General features: G+C 42.7%; 1 protein-coding gene across 1 annotated transcript; it reads right to left on the reverse strand.

Annotated features, from left to right (window-relative positions):
- Positions 1-1524: 1524 nt before the first annotated feature.
- Positions 1525-26151, reverse strand: LOC109410438 (U5 small nuclear ribonucleoprotein 200 kDa helicase). Its single transcript, XM_062859757.1, has 3 exons — positions 21211-26151; positions 16420-16945; positions 1525-2034 (listed from the first exon to the last, which is right to left on the reverse strand). Exons 1-3 carry the CDS (start codon positions 26022-26024, stop codon positions 1792-1794), a joined length of 5583 nt encoding a protein of 1860 aa, XP_062715741.1. The 5' UTR covers positions 26025-26151; the 3' UTR covers positions 1525-1791.
- Between the last annotated feature and the right edge of the window lie 82 nt (positions 26152-26233).

Raw genomic sequence — 26233 nt, forward strand, 5'->3', positions numbered from 1 at the left:
GTAGTTTGAAGGTACTGTAAAAATGGGGCCGATATGTCGATCCAAACTTTTTTACGACCACTTCAAAGTGGCTCTGGGGACCCCAGGTATCCATAAGAGGGTTAAGTAGTGTTACATATTTCACTGTACTTACCAAAGTAGTTAGAGGAATAAAAAGCGTTTTTATATAGGTATTTTTAGGATATTATGGGCTTCCTTACTGTTATGAAGCTTAGTTTATAAAAAAAACAACCACTGTAACTTTCAGAAGACTTACTGGGCATGATAGACTACAAATTGTAGCTTTGTATAATGAAAGAAATTACCGTTACACCCGTAGACTTTAGGATCTAAGCTCAAGAACAGTTTGGATGACCTAGGATATCTTGACTGATCTGATATTGTCTTTTAACCTTTCAGAAGACTCGCGGGACATAATAGATTACAAAACAGAAAAGAAGTTACCGTTACACCCGTAGACTTTAAGAGCTAAACTCAAGCATAGTTTGGATGACCTAGGATATCCCGACTGATCTGATATTGTATATTAACCTTTCAGAAGACTTACCCGACATGTTAAATTACAAATCGTAGCTTTGTATAATGAAAGAAGTTACCGTTACATCCGCAGACTTTAGGATCTAAACTCAAGAACAGTTTGGATGACCTAGGATATCTCGACTGATCTAATATTGCCTATTATCCTTTCAGAAGACTTACTGGACATGATAGATTACAAACCGTAACATTGTATAATGAAAGAATTTACCGTTACACCCGTAGACTCAAGAACAGTTTGGATGACCTAGGATATATCGACTGATCTGATATTGCCTATTAATCTTTAAAAAGACTTACTGGACATGATAGATTACAAATTATAGCTTTGTATAATGAAAGAAGTTACCGTTACACCCGTAGACTTTAAGATCTAAACTCAAGAACAGTTTGAATGATCTAGGATATCCCGACAGATCTGATACTGTCTTTTGAACTTACAGAAGTCTCACTGGACATGATAGATTACAAATCGTAGTTTTGTATAATGTACTCGACTATTATCCTTCACCCATTGTAAGATTTTTCATGTGAGACCCCAAATATTGTTGTAGGTATGACAAATGTCTCTCCCATCATGAACGCTTACGTAATTGATTGCGCTTAACCCTAAATGTGCACTACAGCTGCGCATGTTTACTTTTCTGTTGTAGGTACCACTTTGAAGACGCCACATCGTCGAATCGATTGCAACCAAAGCGTGGAACACAACGCGTACGTTTGCGTTGAACTTAAGACAACCGTATCAAATTTCTCGTGTACATTTCACACAAACCGAAGGGAGTAGGTAATCGTCCTACATGTGCAATCATAAGAGGTGCTAAATTATCCATCGCTCTTGCGGTTACGATTGCACCAGATCAATTTCTCTCCCTTATGACATTGTATCTATCTTGTTAATAGACTGATTGCCCTTTCGAAACGCTCACCTAATCGAGGCTGTGATACGACACCGCCGGATAGCAAAAAAAAAAAAACATCGCACTGTTCATTAAGAGGGTCAGTCGACCCAAACCGGACCAGGAATTGTGTGGTTTCCTGTGCTGGAGATGTATATTTTGCATACTTCTTGATTGATCACTGCACACAATTGTTCTTACTGAGACAAGAGGGTTGTATGTAACATTTGATGCCGCTGACATTTACGCCGCGAAATGTTGCCAAAATGTGGAAATGTAATATGGATTGGATACTTTTGTGATCAAATGCGTCTCATTTACCTTACATACGGTGAGTGGGGTGCCCCTCCCCACTTTAGTCGGACTCACTCTCCGACTCGGACTGGAAGTCGCCCACGTTGATGCTAAAGGTGTACTCCTGATCGCAGCCCAGATAGGAATCGCTCATAAAGTACAGCGTGTAGTCGTGATGGCCCGGACTGGGCGCCACAAAGTCCAGCTTGAACTTGGCCTTCTGCTGCAGGGTGAGCCGCTTGATCGACAGCAGCGAGTTGGTTTTCGGATCCCCGATGACGATCCACCAGCCTTCTTCACGTTTCTGTTAGAAATGAAGCAAAAAAAAAGATATAGCAATGTTAGTTTCATAATAAGATTAGGCACGGTAGCGTATAACGAGGGAGGGATTGTGAAACGTTTCTATCAGTAAGGTTTCTCAAATCAAATCAATCTCAATTCAATAGAAACTTTCCCATATGGAATATTCCCAGATATAATCCGTAATTTCCAGAATCAATCCATCAGGATTCCTAAACAGAATTCTTCCAGTTCTCAGATGACGCCTATCAGGATTTTAAGGATGAATCCTTCATGACTCTCAGGTGGAATACGCCATGATTCCCAAAAAGATTTCCTCAAGATTCCCAGACGAAATCTTTCAAGAATGATCTGACGGAATCTATCAGGACTCTCAGACAAAATTCTTAATGATTTCCATCAGACTCAATCCTTCAGAACTCTAAGACGGAATTCCTGATGAATTTCTGCCGAATTTCAGAATTAAAATATACAGAATTCCTTTCGATACAGAATTCTGCAGGATTTCCAGACGCAGTGCCTCCGCCTCCGGACTCCATTTGGGACTGCTGAATTTCACAAGAAGTTCTTCATGATATCCAGTCAATATTTCTAAGGATTCCTAGACGAAATCACTCCGGATTCTTTTACGCAATCCCTTCGGGACCTCAGGCAGAATCCTTAAGAATTACCAGAACTACCAGAATTACAAGACTGACTAGGTTTACTCAACTGAATCCCTCAGAATTCTCAGACGAAATCCCTGAGGATAATCATATGAATCCTTCAGGGCCCTAAAAATAATACCCATACAGAACCCTTCAGGATTCCCAGACACAGTCGCTCCGGGCTGTCTGACGAAATTCCTCAGGACTGCGATACTGAATCCATTGAGATTCAAAGACGGTATCCCTCAGGATTTCTAGACTGAATCCATCAGAATCCTCCGGCGATATCCTTCATGATTTCCTGTCGGAATCCCTTAGGATTCGCAGCCGATATCAATACCATAGGGCCCATATAGCCGAGGCGGTAAACGCACGGGTATTCAGCATGACCATGCTGAGGGTGACGGGTTCGATTCCCGATCGGTCCAGGATCTTTTCGTAAAGGAAGTTTCCTTGACTTCCTTGGGCATAAAGTATCTTCGTGCCTGCCACACGATATACGCATGCAAAATGGTCATTGGCAGAGGAAGTTCTCAGTTAATAACTGTGGAAGTGCTCATAGAACACTAAGCTGAGAAGCAGGCTTTGTCCCATTGAGGACGTTACGCCAAGAAGAGAGAGATCAATACCGTTTCTTTCATTACTTTCGTTACTCCCTCCTTCTTTGAGTAGTATTAAGTTTACCGAGAAAAGCCAATAAAAGGGTTTCCCATGGGTTTTCCGATAGAATCTCTCAGGATTCTAAGACGGAATCACTATATATTTTTAGACGAAATTTCTCAGAATCCCTTAACGACATTCATCAGGACTTGCGAAAAAAAAACCAAGGATTTAAGACTAAGATGACCAGACGAAGAAAAAAAAAACGGAACCCTTCAAAGTCCTCAAATCCGTATGTGTTTCCAGCTGGAATCCTTCGGAATACCCAGACGTAATCCTTGAGAATTTTCAGACGGTTTCCCTCCAATGCGGAACTCATTAGGATTCTCACACGGAACCCCTCAGAACTCTCACACGATATTCCACCTGATTTCTCGTTGGAATTTCTCCGTATTCGCAGACGTAATCTGTCAGGATTTCCAGACGGAAACCCCCCGGACTCTCAGTTGAGATCTCTTATGATTTCCTGTCAAAATACCGCACGGTTTCAAAAGAAAATCATTCAGGATTACCTGAGAACTCCTAGGCTAAATCACTCAGGAATCCCAGACCAAATCTCTCAAGATTCTCAAACAGAGTCCCTGGAGGATTTCCAGACGTAAAACGCCTGAATTCCCAAACTTGAGCCATCTAGATTCACAGACAGAATCCCTCATTATCTCTCTCTGAAAAAAATCCTTAGGTTTCCCAGACGGAATTCCTCAGGATTCGGCGGAATCCTTTAGGATCCCTAAATAACATTCTACATGATTCCCAGACTCGATCACTTAGGGTTTCTCATACGGAATAGGGCTTCCAATCCCGGGATGGATTTCCCGGGAAATTGAATTTCCCGGGATTCCCGAATCCCGGGAACCAAATTTCTGTATCCCGGGTTTCCTGAATTTCCCGGGATTGTTTGGGAGTGCATCCTACACTCTTAGAAAAAATCATGTAAATTTAAGTCCACTTGGATGCACATAAAAGGAGCGGCCCGTTTGACACAAATTTACGTCTTCTATCACAAAAACAAAGTCGAGCTAGCAATCGCTAGAGCCGAAGCGAGAGATAAAACATGTGTAAGTAAAATAATGAATTGATTTCGAACTCTGGTCCGCTGATTGAGAGGCACATACACTACCTCTCGGCTATATCACCGACTTGTGAGACAAACGAAAAAGGTAAAACTGTTTCTACCTATCAGGTCGGATAGGTTTGTTGACATCTTGTGCAGCCAACTCGAACTTACATGATGGATGTAAAATTGAGTCGAATTTGCCATTCAGTCATGAAATGCTTACGTACGTTGATGGTTTACGTCAAGTGTAAATTCCTATTTTTTTAAGAGTGTATAGTGCCAACTGATGTAAGACCACCAACGCTTGCATGTAAGACGCAATACAGCCAGAGCCGTATGTGGTGATCCATAAACCACGTGGTCATCGGGGAATGTGATGAGGGCCGGGGACTAAGGGCAAAGACCACGTTATGGTGCAACAACGTTATACAGGGCTTGCTAATTAGAGGATTAGAAAATAGTACGTATGGAGCTATTATTTAGGTTTCAATGGGGTTTTACCCTTGTAGCTTTTTACTTTTACTGCGAAAACCATTTTTTTTCGTATTTTCTTTGGCAGTTCTTGTAAGTTATAGTTGTTTTTTTTGTATCGAGTATTACGTACTCTTTACTTGTGTTATTGTTTAGCAAAACACGTTCATGTATTTCAAATCAAAAATTTCGCTGGTTGAAATCGTACTTAAAATGTATTGACAGTAAAATATGAACCTTCTCATCCTGAAGTTTGCTGAATTGTGCGCATTCTGCAATTGGAAATGGAAAGATCTGATACATGGGATTTCCAGATAGGATAACTCAAGGTTCCAACTAATTCCATCAATTTTTCTCTCATGTTCTTTCAGGATTTGCGGTCCAGCAGAATTTGCAGGCGCAATCCTTATTGCGGATTCTCCAGGATTTTCTGGTAAAATCAAATCTGGTAAGTATTGTGAGCGAAATTCTCGGAAATGATCGGTAGATTTATGTTGTTTCTCAGACGTAGGGTAAACATTTACTTCGTCATATGCGCTAATATCCGTCATATCAGATGGAAGATAGTCAATTATTTCACATATTCCGTCTTTCCTTTGCCAATGGCTCATTATATGGAAAAAGATGTGACTATCGATAACCAGCCTTTTCAGCGCTACAAATTAAATAATTATTGCTCGTTTTGTGTTTGCCAAAGGCAGAGGAATTGTTCTTTATCCCCATTGAATTTTCAATTCGTCAGATTCACTTGTTAAACCAACTTTCAATTCACACTCTACAAAAACTCTGTGGCACTTCAAAGTTGGTTTTCACTGCTGCAGAATGCAGCAAAAGCTGTTCAACTGATCAAATCAAGCATTTTTTCCTGTAGGTAAAATATTTGTAAAATTCTCCCTTTGCACTGTGATGGCGTATCATGATCTGATCTGTTCTGATGGGAAAAGTTGGATTGATTTTTATGGGGGAATATTCTAAAGCTACATACCTAGGGGGGTGGGGGTAAGACGGACCGGGTGGGTAAGACGGACCACCGACTAGTTCTGGCACTTAAGAGCTGAAATTTGACTTTCTTTTACGATTAACTCTATCTTCTTATCAGTTGATGATTATTGAACCACTCCATGAGAGAATACATATGTCAAAAGTGCAAAAAATAATCAATCATTTACCAGGCTACACGCTTTTGTGCTGGGATCTAATTTTGGGGCGGCAGTAAATAAGCTTTTTAACATTAAATTGCTAAGTATTTGCATTTTATTTTGAGTTTCCCAGTAGTTTTAAACTGTTCCATCCTATACACAACGACATTCAGGTAAATTTCATGGATTATAAATAACGGTGGTGTAATGAATATTTTGCGTTGTGTGGGGGTAAGACGGTCCGCCTTGAGGGTGGGTAAGACGGACAGTGTTGGGGTTACTTTGAAAGTGCCGTAAGAAATACATTAAGACCCACACATTGTTCACAGATTGAAATCTATGGAGTACAAAAATGATTGTGGAAGCCGTATAAAGCATTTCATATTGATTTTTTATTCAAAAATTCATTTTATTAGAATTTTTGTTGTTGGAACAGTTTGAACTTTGTAAAATTACCAGAGCATTGCCTACTGTTAGGCGTTTATCAGTCTATGGAGGTTTCCAATTTACAAAATAGATTTTAATTTGCAGAAACACGTTCCGCTAAGAGATTTAAGGCCAGATTTAGATTCTACTATGATTGATCTACCGAATACAAACGGCCACAAACATCATTTAACACAATTAGAGGCGTATTAGCTAAATTTCCAAACGTGTCCATCTTACCCACCCTACCGGTCCGTCTTACCCACACTGTTGAAAAACATACATTTGGAGACCACTTTTTAATTATCTCAAAAGTCATGGTAAATCAAATTTTATTGCAAAATCGGCTTGCAGACTGTAAAGTACCTTAGTTGAAGTATATAGTATAGAGATAAAATTTTAATTATCGCATTGTTTACACTGTCAAAATAGAGTGTTTACTAAACATGTCCGTCTTACCCCCACCCCCCTACATCTCAATTGGGTTTTTAAATTTTGTAAAATGTATCGATTTTTTGATTTTATATGAAAGAGCACCTTTTTCTGAGCCATTATGATTTTTTTCAGATTTTTAGAGCTTTATTTTGGTGCCTAAAATCAATTTAAAGAGATTTTTTTAAATCACCTTTTGACAGCTGGGCAACTGCTTGACAGCTGCGTAGAAAAAATCAAAAATTTTGTCGGACACATAACGGTTAAATAGGTTCCCGGGCATCAAAAATCATGAAAATTTGGATTTCGGCTATATTTGGAATGCAGATTAAGAAGCCAATTTAAAAGTTTGTGTTCAATCACAGACAAACAGATGTAACTCTTAGTGGAAATTCATCAGAACTTTTGCCCGATGTCTTTTTCATGAACACACTGTCACTGACGCGCAAGACACTGTCGGCCATAAATGAGAGTCTAATAAATGTGCCGAAGAAGACACTTCGTGTGCGTGAGATTCATGTTTGGTGCAAAACAATTCACTAGTACAAGCAAAGCGAGCTCCCGTAAGAACCTGGGTCTCGCGGACTGACTCAATATGCTCTCTCAGCGGGAGCCTGAATCGGGAGCCAAACATTACAGATTAGAAAGTATTGTAATATATTGGACAGTGCTGAAATAGTTATTTATGCAACAAGTTGCAAAATGATGAGTTTTGCAACGAGTTGCATACAAAGTTTTTTGTAATAACGAAAAACACCCATCTAGCTACACAAACATGTATCAGTAGGAACCACGTGCGCGCGCTCATGCGTGTCGGCGTAGTTTTTCGTGTGATCAGGTAGGCTCTGGTGTAGTAGGCGTCACCAACGATCGAGCTCCCGTTGTCAAACAGTTGTGCGCGGGCAAAAGCAAAAGCAGATTCAGCAGCTGCCTCTACCTACACTTGATTTGTAGTTCGAATCCGAATTGAAATCGTCCTGATTCGGATTCAAGCTGCTCAGTAGATGTAGAAGCAGAGGCTGAATCTACGGAGGCATGGTGGTAAGTAAAAAGTGCGTTCGAGCAAAAGTGCCGAAAAGTGCTACTTTTCAGCACTCTTAAGAGTGCCGAAAAGTAGTATTTTTCGGCACACTTGCATTAGGGGTGAAAAGTAGGCCATTTCAGCATACTTCAGCCAACTGAAATGTTCAACTTTTCACAACGTAATTACAAAAAATTCATTTCGTCATATCCAAATTCAACAACCTACAGCTAATTTTAGAAGTTGAACCTGAGAATATGGTATATGGAAAACTTGTGCGGCTAGACCAGTTCTGCAAGAAAGTCACGGAAAAAACACTATTTTTCGAATATTTAAGGTAAATGTCACGGATTACCCTCGAAAAATGCCAATGATATTCACGGTGAATATCATTTGGCCTTTTTCAAAGGTAGTCCGTGACATTTACATTAAATATTCAAAAAAATAGCGGTTTTTCCGTGACTTTCTTGTAGAACTGGTCTAGCCGCACAAGTTTTTCATATACTATATTTTCAGGTTCAACTTCTTAAATGAGCTGTAGGTGGTTGAATTTTGATATGGTGAAATGAAATTTTCAGCACTGATTGGAATTAAACAATATTTTCAACTTTGATTTAATTTTTTCAACCAACTGTATCACGTATATGATCAAAACATTTTCCATATCTCATTGTGTTCAGAGAAACATCCGTCGAAAAAAAAACACCAACGTGACCTTTCTGACGGCAACCTTTCACGGAGCACCGCATTGCAATCTACATCCACAGGTTCTAAAAAAAATTAGTACAGAACTGTCTTCCATGGACCTGTAGAATGTTGCACCGCATCAGTAATACAATAAAAGTACATTGATTATGCTTATTGATCTTAAGGCATTTACTCGCGAAAGATCTTGGATTACCTAGAAAATCTTTGAAAATAACTTCTCTATAGAACCGTGCTCCATAAAACTGTATGATATTACACCGTATAAGTAATGTAAAAGCAATTGATTAATTACGCTAGGAGATTCAGGCCTTTACTTGCGGAAGTTCTGGATGACCTAGAACACGTTAACGGAATTATGCGCTAAGGACCTGTAGGATGTTTCACCGCATCAGTTATGTAACAACGTTTCACTTTAATATTTGTAGATCTTAAGGCTTTTACTTGCAGAAGCTCTTGGATGAACTAGATTTTTTTTTGGATAGTAGTTCTCTACAGAACCATGCTTCATGGACCTATAGAATGTTACACGGCATCAGTAATGCAACAATTACCCATTGATTTTGCTATAGATCTTGAGGCCTGTACTGGCGGAAGTTCTTGGATGCCCTAAAACATCTTAGAAAATAACTTCTCTTCAGAGCTTTGCTCCATGGACCTGCAGGATGTTTCACCGCATCAGTAATATAGCAACAATTAATTGATTACGCTCGTAGATTTTTGGGCCTGTACTCGCGGAAGTTTTTGGAGGTCCTAGAATATCTTGGAAAAGTACGCCTCTACAGAACTACGCTCTAAGGACCTGTAGGATTTTGTACCGTATCAGTATTGTAACGACAATCAATCGATTACGCTTGTAGATCTTAAGGCCTTTACTCGCGGAAGTTCTTCGATGCCCTAGAATATCCTTGAAAACAACATCACAATGTAACAAACATCCACGTATTACGCGTGTAGATCTTAAATACTTTATTCGCGAAAATTCTTGGATGACCTAGGGCATATTTGGGAAGAAGTTTTCTACAGAACTATGCTCCACGCATCTGTAGGAAGTTACACCACATCAATAATATAGCAACAATTAATTGATTACGCTCGTAGAATTTCAGGCCTGTACTCGCGGAAGTTCTTGGAGGTCCTAGAATATGTTTGAAAACTACGTCTCTACAGAACTATGCTCTAAGGACAACATCAACAATGGTTTTGATCACTTCAGGATACGCTGGAATCGGATCCGATTTGTACCTCTAGGAAACAATATTACAACTTCTTGTAACTTCACCGTTTGACAAACGATTCCGGAGTATCCAGAATTGGCTAGATTTATAGTTGATCAATGGCACAGTGCCTGTTTACATCTGGACGAAAAACAATTAATTTTGAGCCATCGAACGTTAAAGTTGCAGGATATTCTGAAAGTGTCCTCTGGTTCCTATCAAAACTGGTTCTAGAGTTCCCGGAAGTGTCTAGAGTAGGGTGGCCCACACTTATATGAAAAACAAAAATTTCGAAAAATACCAAGTCTTACCTCCTAAATCAGTTGTTTTGGACTCCCAGAAGCTACGTTCAAAATTTGAAAAAAATCGGTTGAGCCTAAGGGGGCGCTCAAAACGCTTGAAGTTTATATGGGAAAACTTGGCCAAATGTATGCAGAAATTTTAAGTTTTCGAATTTTGCCGCTAGGTGGCGCTGTAAGCGTTCAATAATCAAACCCTTTGGTATTATCGTAGGTGACTATATGCCAGAGAACTTTGTCGAAGACCGCGAAGTGATCCGACGGCTGTGAAAAAAGTTATAACCTAGGCAAAGTGAGGCAAAGTATAGAGATTTCATTATTGATATTATTCCTTTACATGTATTGGGAAAATAACAATAAAGTTTATCCTCACTTTTCCTAGGGTATAACTTTTTTCACAGACGTTGGATCACTTTGCGGTCTTCGACAAAGTTGTTTGGCATATAGTCACCTACAATAATACCACTGGGTTTGATTATTGAACGCACACAGCGCCACCTAGCGGCAAAATTCGAAAACTTAAAATTTCTGCATACATTTGGCCAAGTTTTCCCATGCAAACTTCAAGCGTTTTGAGCGCCCCCTTAGGCTCAACCGATTTTGCTCAAATTTTGAACGTAGCTTCTGGGAGTTCAAAACAACTGATTAAGGAGGTAAGACTTGGCATTTTTCGAAATTTTTGTTTTCCATATAAGTGTGGGCCACCTTAGTCTAGAGCCATTGTTGGTTTTTAGCACAGTGCCTCTCGACATCTGGTCGATCGTGAAGTTTAAGAACAGACTTGTTAGCATCCCAAAATGGCCGCCACAATGGCCGACTTTGGCACCTACTCACGATTTCGGGCGCACAAATATCTTCGTAAACAAAACCAGCGCACAAGCTTTTCACAAGTGAGCAAGAACAGAATAATAAAATGCACTAAGCTTATTTCTTGAGATTTGTGCGTCTGAAGTTCTGATGCACTGTTGAAGCGGGATTTCAAGACGTTTGTCTTTACGCCGTTAAACAGTGAAATTGCAAAAAATATGAAATTCCGGAGTATCCGGAAGTGGACAGAACCATCGTTGTTCATCGGCACAGTGCCTATTGACACCTAGAGCAAAAATCACTATCACAATCAATATCTAGTTCATTAGTAATTTAAAACTCCTCCAGAATTTCTCTAAGTGGAATCCAAAATGTCCATCCAAAGTTCTTCAAGAATTTCGGGTAACATCATCCATGATTTCAGACAAAATTCTCTATGATTTGAGCATGAGCATGAGCATGAGATGACCGTACAATTCGTAGTTGCTACTCTGTTACTGGCCAGAACAGTCAACATTGCACAGGGAACCAAATAGATGGGGCCTGGGTGTAGCTTTCCATCCTCAATGTGCAATTATGAAGGTTCAAAACTTTAAATTGTCAGTACCGGCGCCGGCCACGTCCTTACGGTCATCGGGGAAGGGAAGGAATGTTGGTGTGACATCCGTTGCTACTAGAGACCGTGTGTACCTCCGCATCCCCACGGTTGTCACAGGAAGGAAGTTTGTTAGTGGGAAGGGAAGGGATAGAAAGTTACATAGATCTGGATTCACATTGGTAAGTGATGTGAGCTATGCAACCCTTGATATGATTTAGTCTTCCGCCAGCCGGCTGTCGGAAGAATACAATAATTTTATTGTATGTTTGTGTATTAAATTTAATTATATACCGGGTATGAATAATTTTTAAACCACGCTTATGTCGGATCAACTCGTAATAACGCACGTGTTAAGCTTATCGTTTCTCAGTCAGAAAATAAACTGAATGCAATTCCGTTTAGTGTTACTGCCAATGCTGAAAAACCGAAACTCGCGCCGTAGCTTTACGAGAAAACTGGACAACAAAACAACTAGAATCGTTGCTTTTGAGTTTCATCTATGTTCTTGTATTTTTTTTTTTCGCGTTCCCGTGTTAACACGATTGCGGATAATAAAACCGTTGTACATATTTATTATTCGGGAATGTTCGCAACGCGTAATATAAGTCGAAGGTGTGATGAACAAAAATACATTATCGTAAATGTTCGAAAAAGAAATCGAAATTATGGAACTCGGCACGAATAAATCGACGCGAAAAACGTGGTCTACTTGTCACTGTATCGTACGGTAATCTTGACCTTTCTAAAGAAAGAGATACTTCGCCGTTTTGACCGCTGATTGCCTGCTTGTAAATCTGAAATAGAAAAAAGTATTAAATTGTGATACGTTCTCCACTGTTATATTTTTGTAAATTTTTATTTATATATAGGTTAAATTTACCTCCATCCCTCTGAAACAAACGGTATATGTATTAGCAGTAAAAAATAAATAGAATAAAAAATAAATAGAATAAATAAATAAATAAATAAATAAATAAATAGTGAAAAAAAGTACACCAAATCTTGATCCTGGAATGTTCCTGCATTTAAATAAACCAGGCTGGAAAATAGCAAGATCAAAACTTGAAATGGTAGATCTTACACCGTAACGCACCATTCCAAGGTGATCTACCCACGTTACGGGTCTACAAAATTCTCTATGATTTGTGGGAAAAACTCGGCAGTATATGCGAACTAAACCTCTAGCATCTTTAGATGAAACTCTTCAAAATAGCTAACAAAACTCGTAAGTGTTTGAATAAAAATCCAGAATTTCAGCACGGGTTATCTAACCCTGGCCAAGTTCGCAGGGGTTGACGGTATTAAAGTGAAGGAGTTTCATTTTGATTATTGTAATGTAGTGTTCTTTAGTGAAACATATCACCTTTTTAACACTTTAATGCGCCTCCAACGGTTCATCACGAACCGGCTGCTGCAGATGGAGTATGGCTGATCATATGCATCAGACATGCTCGATAAACAGGAGGAACCGCCGGGGCTCAGTAGAGTCTATTCCCAAGCAATAGTTCCAAGTCGGTTGGATTTGAGAAGGTTTTGATGATCGTTACAAATCCTAATAAAAGTATTATAGGATTTGTGACAGGTTTGGTACCTTTTACAGCCAGCTGACTTCAAAATGTTGTTTGGGCTCTATTTCCCACGTTTCTCGGTTGATTTTGATTAGTAATTTATTAATGTCATAGTCGCTTTTTCGAACTTTTACAATGTTAGTTGGTCATATTTTCTTTAAATAAAGCAATTAAAATCGACCGAAGAATCAATGGTGGGAAGGAGATTTGCAGCACTTAATTGTGCTGATAGATTCGAAGCTAACGTGCGAACACTTAAACGCATTGTTGACGTCAATGCGTTCGACGTGACATTTTGGACAAAAACTGACTGCTTTATATTAACTGAACATCGTTACTTGTGTATGACTAGGTTGACATTTCTAGGCTACGCTTGAGAAAATGACATGGTTCATCTAGGTAGGACCGATAGGACAATTGAACGAATTTGAATATTTTTAATAGTATTTGTAGCGGGATGAAAGTTAACATTCATTCATTTATTTAGTATTACATCAAATTCAAGATAAAACTGAATCAACAGTATTTCTCCATAATGAAAGTTGACATGAAATCTTTATTATTTTTAAATTTTATTGCAATCAACTGACCAACTTGGCGTATTTTTGATTATCTCTTAGATGTTCAGAAGTTACATGTTTCTGTGGATTTTGGACCGATGACAATTTAAGGACACAAGAGATGAACACAAGTAGAAAACGATTAGCGAAATCAAGAAAACAATTTGACACAGGATCAACTATATTTTAACATACAGGGTTCGATTGATTCGATGAAAAAAAAAACAAACATACGACAACTGACTTAATGAGGAGAAAAACATATTTAACCATACCACAACATCAAACAAGGAGACACACACAAACCGTGTGACCATAACACTACATAGGCAAATCCTGACTGACTGACCAATTGAAAACTTTTCAATCTTCTACCGTAACTTTCTGAATCAGTTGCAACAGTGTCTTAATGGATATCATTTTCCGCGTACGGCTGGCAAACTACTTCTGAAAGATTACGTACTCTTTTCTATCTTCGGGTCTAGTGTAGAGGTTTCAACTCTATTCAGAGTGCAGCTAGAAACCTAGCAAAAAAAAAAAAAAAAAAAAAATTTCAGCACGGGTTATCTTTTAACTGAAAGCCTGTTGTTAACTCTGAAAAATTTTCACGTACGATTTACGTGAAAAGATAGGTAGTTTTCGTCCACCATATCAGGCCGAACATGTCTAAAGGTCCTATCTGCAGAAGAGAGGCTCTCTTTAGTTTCCCTCTCTTTCGTTAATATCTCAGCTCTTTATTTGTATTATGATTGTCTCCTTGCATTGAACGATGGTCAAAACAATCGTCTTTTGATTTGTACTGCAAAAATAGTTGAGAAGTGTACCATTACATTGCAATAATTGAAAGAGAAAACAAACAAAGAGAGCCTTTCAAATGCAGATAGGACCTATTGAAATGTTTGTCCTGATATTTTTCACGTAACCTTCATCGGAAAGGTAGGTAGCTGGATAAATTTGAGCTTCGCTATTCGACGTGATAAGTCAGGTAAACTTGAAATTCATTTTACGTACCGATTACGTGAAATGTGTGTGAGTGCTACTGGAATTTCAGGTAACTTTTACGTGAAAACAAGATTAGTTCTACGTAAAGTTCACGTAATTTATTCATGATTTTTGTATGAAAATAAAGCAGCAGTACCAGCTTGCAAAGCATTTGAAGAGGCAAGAGATTTTTAATCCTTACAAAATGCAATGAAAAAATACATCATTGCATTTTTTAGGGATGTAAAAACTCTTGGCTCCTCAAATACGCTACAAGCTGCTACATATATGTAACAATATAAGAAAATTTCTTATCAGTCTTATTCAGAGTTATTCAATCTGCATTCACAAACATAATAATTAAAACCATCTACACGTACATATGTTTCGTACTCTCCAAGATTGGATAATTCCAAACAAATGCAGAAGTGTCGACTCAAAATCATTGTAGTCCAGCTGTTCCAAATACTCGCTGAACTATAGTTTTCCGTCACCATCAGGAGGCTAACAGCCCCTAACACCTGCTTCTGAAACTAAGGAAAATAATAAAAGTCAACACTGTTTATAATTAATCATCTATTGCCTTAAACAATTAAATTACCGTTCAATATTCGCAGCAACTTGCTCTGAAACGGCGTGGTTCCTGCACCGACTTATTTCCAACGCCATATTGTTTTTATTTTGCACACCTGAAATTCACGTAACTTTCGTTTCGCGGAAACTTCCAAATCAGAAGTTTACTAACACAAACGCATACAAACGATTTACGTGAAAATTAGGTGGATTTGACCAAATAGGGCGATGAATACTCCGTGTTTATCGGGTGATAGTTACTAACGTCAGGTAGCTCTTGAGATTTTGTGAATGAGGATGAGCTACGTGATATTTCACGTAAATCGGACGTGAAATTTTTTCACAGTGTTGGCTTCTGACGGTTTTGGATGGAATCAATAATATTGTCGGATATTGAAATCAAAATTCTCTAATTCCGAGATAATCAATAAAGCTCGTACCGAAAGTACCAATAACCTTTCAATCAATTAAAGTTCTCAATGCTGATTGCGATTGAACAGAGAACTCCAAACGTGTTAGTTTACATATTCTAGGAAACTTTGCCCTGCCTCGTGATCGTGCCAGCGATCATTCGCTTACAGCTCCCTATTCTATATGTATTTCGGAACAAGCCGGGATGAATGAATAGTTTGCGTTCATAATTGGTAAACAGGTACGGCGTGCGTCCAGAAAGCCGTGATTCGAATCAAAACCAATCACAAAAACAAAATCAATGTGCCTTGCTAATATATGTAAAAAGCCTTCGGGATGTACCCACTACCTAACCCACGATTGCATTGGTTAAAAATCTTTCTCTCGTGGAAGTACCCAACGTGCTACGTGCATCTTCCACCATCAGCTAGCTAGCTAATCAGAATCAGAAAATCTCACTTTGATGGGAAGGCAGCGATGATTCGTGTGTTTGCTTGAACAAACCAACTTCAAACACAAATCAACAACATGAGCGATCCCATCAGGTAAACAACAATCTGATGGAGCATGTGATTGGTATACTCTGCGAAATAGAAATGGTCACCCCGTCGGATTTGGAATCTGAATTTGATTATTTTCGGTACAATTTCGTAATGACGAAGAAGTCAAATTGTTCTAAATAAAGGCAAGAATGGCGAGGATGGTACCATTTTCATTTCCCCGAGTGTAGATAGTAGGAGGATCGGTCAACACGCGCCTCCCAGTCCCAGTCCGAATGTTATCGCCCAGCTGGCGCCAATCGCCAGTGGAAACTTACCTGCGGGAAGAATGGTGCAATCACCGGTCCGGTCACATCATCCTCTCGTTCCAGATTGACCACGACATTGACCGACGAGCCGGAGTGGATACGATCCTTGTCCACGACCTCGAAGGTCATTTCGATGTTCGGATAGCGGTTGCAGAACCGGGCCACATCGGACATCTGCTGGTCGTTCAGCTGGAGCAACCGGATCCGGTCTTCGTCGTCCAGCTCCATGATGTCGAACACGGTTTCGATTTTCTTCTCCTGGCACCGTTTGATGATGTCGGCGTTGAAGTGCGGAAGCTGCTTTAGGTAGGAATCTTTGCTCCACATCGCCTGGGTGACCATCTGGGCCAGTTCCATGGCTGCGACGGCAGGCGAGAGCCATCCATTGGAGGAGAGGACATCGACGCAAGCCTGGATGAGGCGGATCGCTTTTCCGAGGCTTTGTTCGGTGTCACCTTGAAGCTCGGCACCCAGCTGAAGACGCGACAGATGGGCCTGAAGCAGCAGGTTGGTCTTGATGTGAGGGTCGTTGTATCTGGAGGGAGTAAGAGAGAATAATTAGGTGATTTAGTGACAATTTGAAAAATGGCATTAACCCTTAATGAATTCCCCCACGAAATCCTCCAGAAATTCTTCAGTCATTCCTCAAGGAATTCCTCCAGGAATTGCTTCAGGGATTCCTCCAGGAAATCCTTCAGGGATTCCTCCAGGAATTCCTTCAGGGATTCCTCCAGGAATTCCTCTAAAGATCCCTCCAGGAATTCCTTCAGGGATTCCTTCAGGGATTCCTCCAGGAATTCCACCAGGAATTCCTTCAAGGATTCCTCCAGGAATTCCTTTAGGGATTCCTCCAGGAATTCCTTTAGGGATTCCTCCAGAAATTCCTTCAGGGATTCCTCCAGGAATTCCATCAGGGATTCCTCCAGGAATTCCTTCAGGGATTCCTCCAGGAATTCCTTCAGGGATTCCTCCAGGAATTCCTTCAGGGATTCCTCCAGGAATTCCTTCAGGGATTCCTCCAGGAATTCCTTCAGGGATTCCTCCAGGAATTCCTTCAGGGATTCCTCCAGGAATTCCTTCAGGGATTCCTCCAGGAATTCCTTCAGGGATTCCTCCAGGAATTCCTTCAGGGATTCCTCCAGGAATTCCTTCAGGGATTCCTCCAGGAATTCCTTCAGGGATTCCTCCAGGAATTCCTTCAGGGATTCCTCCAGGAATTCCTTCAGGTATTCCTCCAGGAATTCCTTCAGGGATTCCTCCAGGGATTCCTCCAGGAATTCCTTCAGGGATTCCTCTAGGAATTCCTTCAGGGATTCCTCCAGGAATTCCTTCACGGATTCCTCCAGGAATTCCTTCACGGATTCCTCCAGGAATTTCTTCAGGGATTCCTCCAGAAATTCCTCCAGGGATTCGTCTAGGAATTCCTTCAAGGATTCCTCCATGAATCCCTTCAAGAATTCCTCCAACGATTCCTCCAGAGATTCCTCCAGGAATTCTTCGAGGGATTCCTCCAGGAATTCCTCCAGGGATTCCTCCAGGGATTCCTCCAGGATATATTCCAGAAATTTCTCCAATAAATCTCCAGAAATTTGTTTAGGAGTTACTCCAGGAATTCCTCCAAGAATGATTCCAGGAAATTATTCATGAGTTACTCTAGGGAATCCTACAAGAATTCCTCAAATAATTGCTCTAGGAATTGATCCGGGCAATTCTGGAAGGAATTGTTGGAGGAATTCTTGGGGGATTTCCTGTTGGAATTTTTGCAAGAATTCTTGGGGGGATTCCTGTAGGCATCTGGAGGAATTTTTGAAGGATGTCCTGAAAGAATTCCTGACTTCAGCCCAGGTAACCATTTGATGCTGTACAAACGTTTCTCCAACTAGGTATTTTAAATCAGCCTTCATTTGAACAAAACCTGAGCACCAGAGGTACAATCCTTTATTCAGCTCCTAAACATCAAATTACGGTGATTTTATTCAACGTTTAGCTGATTTGAGGGTAATTGGAAGGCTGATTCAAGGCTTAATATGCACTTAATCAGAAATCAATTAAATTTATTATTTGTGTAAAAATAAAATTAGAACACTTTCGTGAGTCTATGTTTACCATTAGCTGCGTATATTTCCACAAGAGATGTTTAGGAATGTATAAGGAATGTATAAGGAATGTATTCAGCCAAAAATTTTAATATCAAGCTTAAAAGCGATTTATTCAGCTGTTGTACAGCAATAATGTTAGTTGGGAAGAGCATTACTTGTTGTATCTGAACAGTCAAGAACGCAAGTTGAACTAAGTCTGTATTAAGGTTGAAGAAGTGATGTGGACTTCACGAAAACCATGCTTGGGTCAGCTGTCAAAAGTTATTTGATTAAAGGTTGAACAACAGATGATTATTTTTGCATGTTGGTGTATGTTTTAAAACTGGTCAACCAGATGAATAATATTCTATTCAACTTGATATTCAGCCATCTCTGTATTTCTGATTAAAGAGGTTGAACAAGCCATATTCAGACCAATATTCAGCTGTCATTGTGTTCGGCCATTGACACCTTAACCAGCTATTGTTCAGCTAATACTCTCACTGTTGGCATTTTTTGCAGAAATTGCTGGTGGTATTCTTGGACGAATTCTTAACAGAACTCTTGGAGTAATTCCAGGAGAAATTTTTGGAAAAAAAATCTTGAAAGAAATCTCGGAGGAGTTCCTGAAGAATTCTCGGAGGAATCTCTGGAGTTGTCCCATAAGTATTTTCTTGAGGAATTTCTGTAGGTTTCCTCAACAATTTTGAAGGTATTCATAAAGGAATTCCTGGATGATTTTTTGGAACAATTTCTTGAAAAATTTTCTTGAGGTTTTTCTGGCGAAATTCCTGAAGGGATTCTTGGAGGAATTTTTGGCAGTAGTCTTGGACCCCTGGTGAAATTCGTGAGGAAATTTCCGTAGAATTTTTTTAAAGGAATCCCTGGAGATTGTGGAAGAATTATGGTTGAATTTTTGCAGATGTTCCTTGAGAGATTCTTGGAGGACTTCCTGAAGGGATTTCCGAAGTAATTTCTGGGAGAATTTCTGGATGATTTCCTGGTGGAATTTCAAAAAGAGTTAATTATGGAATTCTTGGAGAAATTCCTGATAGAGTCCTAGGAGGACGTAATTCCTTAAGAAATTTTTGGAGGAATTTTTGAGGATATTTCTGAAGGAATTCTCGGACTAAGAAGAGTACACCCAGGAGAATTTTCTTGAAGAATTTCTAAAGGTTTCCTGAAGGATCCTGGAGGTATTTATTGAGGAATTTCTGGAGAAATTCTTGATTTTTTTTATTTGAAATCCCTGGGGAATTTCAATTGAATTGCATTTGAAAATTCTTCGAGGAATTGCAGAAGAAGTTCCTGGTAGATTTCATTAAGTAATTTTTGTAGGAATTCCTTGCAAAATTTCTTGACAAATTCCTGGAGAAATGCCTGAAACAAATCCCGAGGAATCCCTGGAGTAGTTTTTGGAAGAATTTCTGGAGGATTTCCTGCAGGTTTCTGGAGGAATTCTTCGAGCAATTTCAGGAGAAATTCCTGGAGGTATTCTTGGAGACATTCCTAGAAGAAATTCTTGAAGGCATTCCTGGAGGAATTCATGGAGGAATGCTTGGAAAATTTCTTGGCAAAAGTATTGGAGGACTTCTTAGGGAAATTCTTGGAGGACTTCTTGGAGAAATTCCTTCAGAGATTCCTTCAGAAATTCCTTCAGGGATTCCTCCAGGAATTCCTTCAGGGATTCCTCCAGGAATTCCTTCAGGGATTCTCCAGGAATTCCTTCAGGGATTCCTCCAGGAATTCCTTCTGGGATTCCTCCAGGAATTCCTTCGGGGATTCCTCCAGGAATTCCTTCTGGGATTCCTCCAGGAATTCCTTCTGGGATTCCTCCAGGAATTCCTTCTGGGATTCCTCCAGGAATTCCTTCTGGGATTCCTCCAGGAATTCCTTCTGGGATTCCTCCAGGAATTCCTTCTGGGATTCCTCCAGGAATTCCTTCAGGGATTCCTCCAGGAATTCCTTCAGGGATTCCTCCAGGAATTCCTTCAGGGATTCCTCCAGGAATTCCTTCAGGGATTCCTCCAGGAATTCCTTCAGGGATTCCTCCAGGAATTCCTTCAGGGATTCCTCCAGGAATTCCTTCAGGGATTCCTTCAGGGATTCCTCCAGGAATTCCTTCAGGGATTCCTCCAGGAATTCCTTCAGGGATTCCTCCAGGAATTCCTTCAGGGATTCCTCCAGGAATTCCTTCAGGGATTCCTCCAGGAATTCCTCCAGGATTTCTTCCAGGGATTCCTCCAGGAATTCCTTCAGGGATTCCTCCAGGATTTCTTCCAGGGATTCCTCCAGGAATTCCTTCAGGGATTCCTCCCGAAATTCCTTCAGGGATTCCTCCAGGAATTCCTTCAGGGATTCCTCCAGGAATTCTTTCAGGGATTCCTCCAGGAATTCCTTCAGGGATTCCTCCAGGATTTTTTTCAGGGATTTTTCTAGGTTTTTTTTTTCAGGGATTCCTCCAGGAATTTCTTCAGCGATTCCTCCAGGAAATTCTTCAGAGATTCCTCCAATAATTCCTGCAGGAATTTCTTCATGGATTTCTATAGAAATTCCTGGATGTATTTCCTACAGGACCCGAACAGTACGAGCCTGTCAAATCACTAAAATGTCACTTTTACTTGCGGAATAATTGGTCAGGCTGTTCTTCCCACAAGGCCACCGTCATCATTGATCATCAAGTTCGTCAATTTCGATTCGATTTCGATTTCCGTCTACTTACTTGGGAGCGGTTCCGTTGGGTCCGGTCAGCTTGTTCGGCAACCGCTGGGCCAAACTCTTCAGAATGTTGTCCTCGTGGTGTCGCACCACAACGTCCTCGTACTCGGCCGCCGACGAGATGATCTCCAGCAGTCCACGGATCTTGGTCTTGCTGTTCAGCGACAAGCTGAACAGTTCGATGGTGGTGTAGTTGATGTAGTAGTATGCCGCGATCATACCCAGATTCAGCGGCAGTGTGTCCATTTCGTCCTCGACGCTGATGCACTTGGACTGCTCCAGATCGGACAGGGTGCCTTCGACGAGTTCCGAAAGGTGATCGGAGAGGTGACGATGGGTTACCCCTTGGAGGTTGTAGTAGTTCGGGTTCTGGGTCAACCGCCGGTACAGGAACGTCCATGTAAGATAATCTACGGCGTCCTGTTTGTTCTCAATAGTTTTGGTGACAATTTCCGCGTTGAAGTGATCGTGTAGTCGGTGATCGAGATGGCTTTCCACTGGGAGACTTTCGTTGAGGAACTTCTTGAAGAAGTCTTTCTTGGAGCTCTGGCACATCAGGACGCACTTGGCGTCGTCGTCCTCCAGAGGGCGATTGGCCCGACCGACCATCTGCATAACGTCCGTGACCGGATAGTCATCGTAGGAATGGCTCTTGCCGTTGTAGAACTGGGTGTCCATGATCACCACCAGATAGGCGGAGATGTTCAGACCCCAGCAGAGGTCCCGGGTGACGACCGCGATCTGAACGGCCCCGGAGTCGAACAGCTGTTCGACAATGCGGTGATCTGACGGCGTCAAGCCTTCGTGGATGTAGGCAACACCCTGCGAAAGGGTTTCCTTCAGAGTCTTGTCGGTCATACGATCGAGGAAGGGTTTGATGTCTTCCTCTTCGGCGTGGAAGAACCGGTTCGGTTGAGCTTCCGCTGCACAGTACGTCAGGATGTCGATGGCTGTCAGACGGGCCAGTTTACGTGACGAAACGAATACGATCACCGGTTTGTGCGGACTGAACTTAGTGATCGCATTGTAGACCGGCTTGGACATGGCCGCTACCCTCGAAGCGTTGTGAGTTATGTTGAATCCTTGAACGTGCAACTCCAGCGGGACCGGGCGAACACTCGGATGGAAATTGAAGGTCGCGTTCGCGTTACAGCCCAACCATTGGGCAACGTCCCTGGCGTCCGAGAGGGATGCCGAAAGAGCGATGATCCTGATCTGCTTTTCGATCTGAGAGGAGATGTAGCGCATACGGGAGCACACGACTTCCAGAACTGGACCCTCTTCTCCTCCGATCAGCTGCAGTTCATCAACGATGAACAGCTGGATGTTCTGGACGTTCTTCCTTTGCTTCCAACGACGCGAAAGAATATCCCACTTGTCCGCCGTTGTGACGATGATCTGTCCCTTGGCGATCAGCTTCAAGTCCGTACCGGTTTCACCGGTCAGCTTGACGACCTTACAGCCCAGATGCTGTCCAAACTTCTGATGCCAATCCATAAAGACCAGTTCCGCCAAACTATCCCTGGACACCAGGTAAACGACCCTTCCGTGAGGGTTCTGCTGTAGCATTCTCAAGACGGCGAATTCCGCGATCGTAGTCTTACCGGATCCGGTCGGAGCACCGACAAACACATTGTCCTCGCTGTTGTAGACGGCGTTGAAGACCTGGGTTTGGATCGGGTTGAACTGTGGGAACTTGTCCATATACAACCCTTCGAAGTTCGGTTCTCGAAGAGCACTGATCGGCAGAGGCTGCAGATCGAGTAGCTCCGTCGGTGGGAGGTTCTTCTCCGGCAGGATCAGATGACGGAACGACACCGGAAGTTGCGTTTCTGCGCCGATCCAACGATCGGACACGATCCTCAGGAAGTACTGCGGAGGCAGCGGTTCAAACACCGGAACGAAGAACTTGACCAGGTGATCGTCCTGGCAGTACTTGGCCTTCAGCAGAAAGTACTCGTGGTGGAGGATCACTTCCGAGTCGACGTCTTCGACCAGGATCCAGAACGCCTCCGATTGACCGTGAATTTTTTCGTCCCACTGGAAATCCGGGGTGATCGTAAGTTCAACCCGAAGCGTAGATCGCGTGATCGGTTGGATGTGGGTAGAGAGTTCGAGCTTCGGGAACTGGTGCACGTACTTGTAGATCGTTTTGCCCAGCTTGGGAACGCGGATCAACTCACCGATCTCGTTGGCCTCCAGGTCGTACAGACGCTCCCAGGGGAAGTTCTTCTTCTCGATCTTCTTGACGATCTCTTCGGGCATCTTGCGAAACTGGCGCAGCGGGGACATACTCTGCCACATGCGACGATCGATCATCTTGCACAGGGTGAGACATTTGTCGGCGAGTTGGGCCCACTCGCGATGAAGGACGATCTCGAAGATCGCACGCAGGAGACGAGCTGCCGATTGAGTCACGTAGACCATATCGGCCATCAGAGCGAAACCTTCCAGCTTAAGTTGGGAGATGTAAGCTTGGAGGAGTACGTTGACCTTGGCGCTGGGTTCCTCCATGCTTTCCTTGATCGGGATGGGGACGCGCTCCATGAGTTTTTGAAGTTCCAGTTTTTCCTCTTCGCGGACGGTGATGTTTCGGAACTCACCGGATAGGGAGAATACCCGGAACAGTTCGATCTCGCTGAGAGTGGGTTTGAGGAGTTGATTGTAGGTCAACATGGTTTCGTGGGTACAGTAGTAGTGAGAGGCGATGCGACCGATCTCGGTGACCTGGAAGTGGCCACTCTTGCGATCGTACTTGATCAAGCCGCTCTTCTCCAGGTGCAGGGCTGCAGTGTGTACCAAATCGGCACGGAAGTGCTCCAACAGGGGGTCTTCCTTGATGGCATCATAGGAGACGCCGTAGAGAGTGGGTTGACGGAGCATCCGGATGTAGAGATAGGTATATCCGAGCCAAGTTACAGCGTCCTTGACGTTCTGGATCGTTCCGAGCACTATTTCGGCGTTGAGCATGTCGGGCATCTTGGAAACCAGTTGGGACTCGATCGGGAGCTGTTGATTTAGCAAAGAAAGGTAGTACTGGAGTTCGCTGTGATTGGTGATCAGAATACCTTCACCCTTGGTGTCGTACTGAGGTCGTCCGGCACGACCCAGCATCTGAAGGACGTCCAGAGCACTCAGTTCGACCCAACGGCCCTTCTCGGGGTTGTAGATCTGAGTTCCCTTGATTATGACGGTGTGGGCCGGCAAGTTGACACCCCAGGCCAGGGTGGCGGTTGAGACTAAGACTTGGATGTGACGATCGGCGAACAGATCTTCGACCAGAGTTCTGTCAACGCGCGTCATACCGGCGTGATGGATCGCGAAGCCGTACGGGAGCAGATCTTTAAGTTCAGCGTTTTTGACCTGATCAGCTTCCGATCGTAAGACTTCCATACTCGCTGAACCCTCCCGAAGGAAATTCCCCAGGGTGTCCTTCTCCAGACACATGTCCCGAATGGCACGAGCAGTTTTACCGGTTTCCTTGCGAGAGTGGACAAATACCAGGACCTGGTTCTTCCCGGCGTGCTCCATGACCTTTTCGTAAACGATGTCATTCATGACCTGGAACCGCTTCAGGGCTTTCTTCTCGGTAACTCCGATGTACTGCTGCTCCAGGGCGACTGGACGAAAGCTGTTGTCAAAGTAGAACAAGCCGGTTTCCGGGCGAACGCGCAGGAAGGTCGCTACGTCGTGGTAGTTGGGCAGGGTAGCAGATAAGCCTACCAAACGGACGTCCTCCTGTGTGGTTTCGATGTTCCGGATTGTACGAGCAACCAGCGATTCCAGAACCGGGCCACGTTCGTCGTGGAGCAGATGGATTTCATCGATGATCACCAGGCGGACCAGTTGGGTGTAGGTCTTCTCGCCTCCTTTCCGGGTGATGATGTCCCACTTCTCCGGAGTACAAACGATCACTTGCGTGGCCGCGATCTGTTCCCGACTCAACTGATGATCACCCGTCAGTTCCGATACCGTCAGGTTGTACGTAGCCAGGCGCTTCCCGAAGTTTCCCACCATTTCCTGTACCAGCGATCGCATCGGAGCAATGTAGATGATCTTGAACTCATCCACGTTGATCGTTCCATCGTCGTTGATGTGCTTCCCGATCTCTCGCATCATAGTCAGCAGGGCCACGTTGGTCTTACCGGCTCCCGTCGGGGCACACAGCAGCAGATTCTCGTCGCTTTCCAGCGCCGTCTTGTACAGCCGGCTCTGGATCCGGTTCAGCGTTTTGAACCCGGCGAACACCGGCTGGACGTACTTGGGCAACTTATCGATCACCATCAGCTCTTCCTCCTCGTCAAATGGTTTCGGCTTCAATGCCGGAACGTGAACTTCCTCGTACCCCTTCCGTTGCTTACGGAAACTTCCGTCCGGCAGCTGACAACGCTTATTTGCCATCAGATGCGATCCCTGCGTAAACGCCAACTCGTCCAGCTCCAGTACATTCCTGTTCCCCGGAATCTGTCCTCCAATACCCTCCATATTGTCATCATCCTGTTCCTTTCTCCTCCTCTGCATCTTGGACTTCTCGCTCTCGTAGTCATCCATCTCCTGCTTCCCGGTATCCAACTGCCTCAAGATCTTCGCCAAGAACGCATCCCCCTTCATCTTCTCCCGGATCTTAACCCGCTCGCTCTCGCTCTGCGACGAAGCCAGCATCGTACAGTACAGAATCGTCTGGCGGTTCTTCTTCAGCAGCTTGATGAAATCGAAACAGTCGTACCCGAGCAGCAGCACCAGCTGATTCTCGCACTCCCGATCATCTCCGGCGTCCTTGAGGACACCGAGCACCTCGCCGGCCTTGGCCTGCGACATGATCGAGTCATTGTAGTACTTTCGCAAGCAACGCTGCAACCAATGGGCGTCGATGTCCCGCGGGTCCAGAGCCTTCTCCTTCTTGCTCTCCTCGTTGCCGCCGAGCTGAAAAGGGGTGAAAAGAGAAGAAAACAAATTTCAGAAACATGGAAGGACCATAAACATGCTATTATATTAACACTGTAATTTTTTGTCCTGGAAGCATTTTA

The sequence above is a fragment of the Aedes albopictus genome, chromosome 3, assembly GCF_035046485.1.
Source record: "Aedes albopictus strain Foshan chromosome 3, AalbF5, whole genome shotgun sequence".
NCBI classification, from domain to species: Eukaryota; Metazoa; Arthropoda; class Insecta; order Diptera; family Culicidae; genus Aedes; species Aedes albopictus.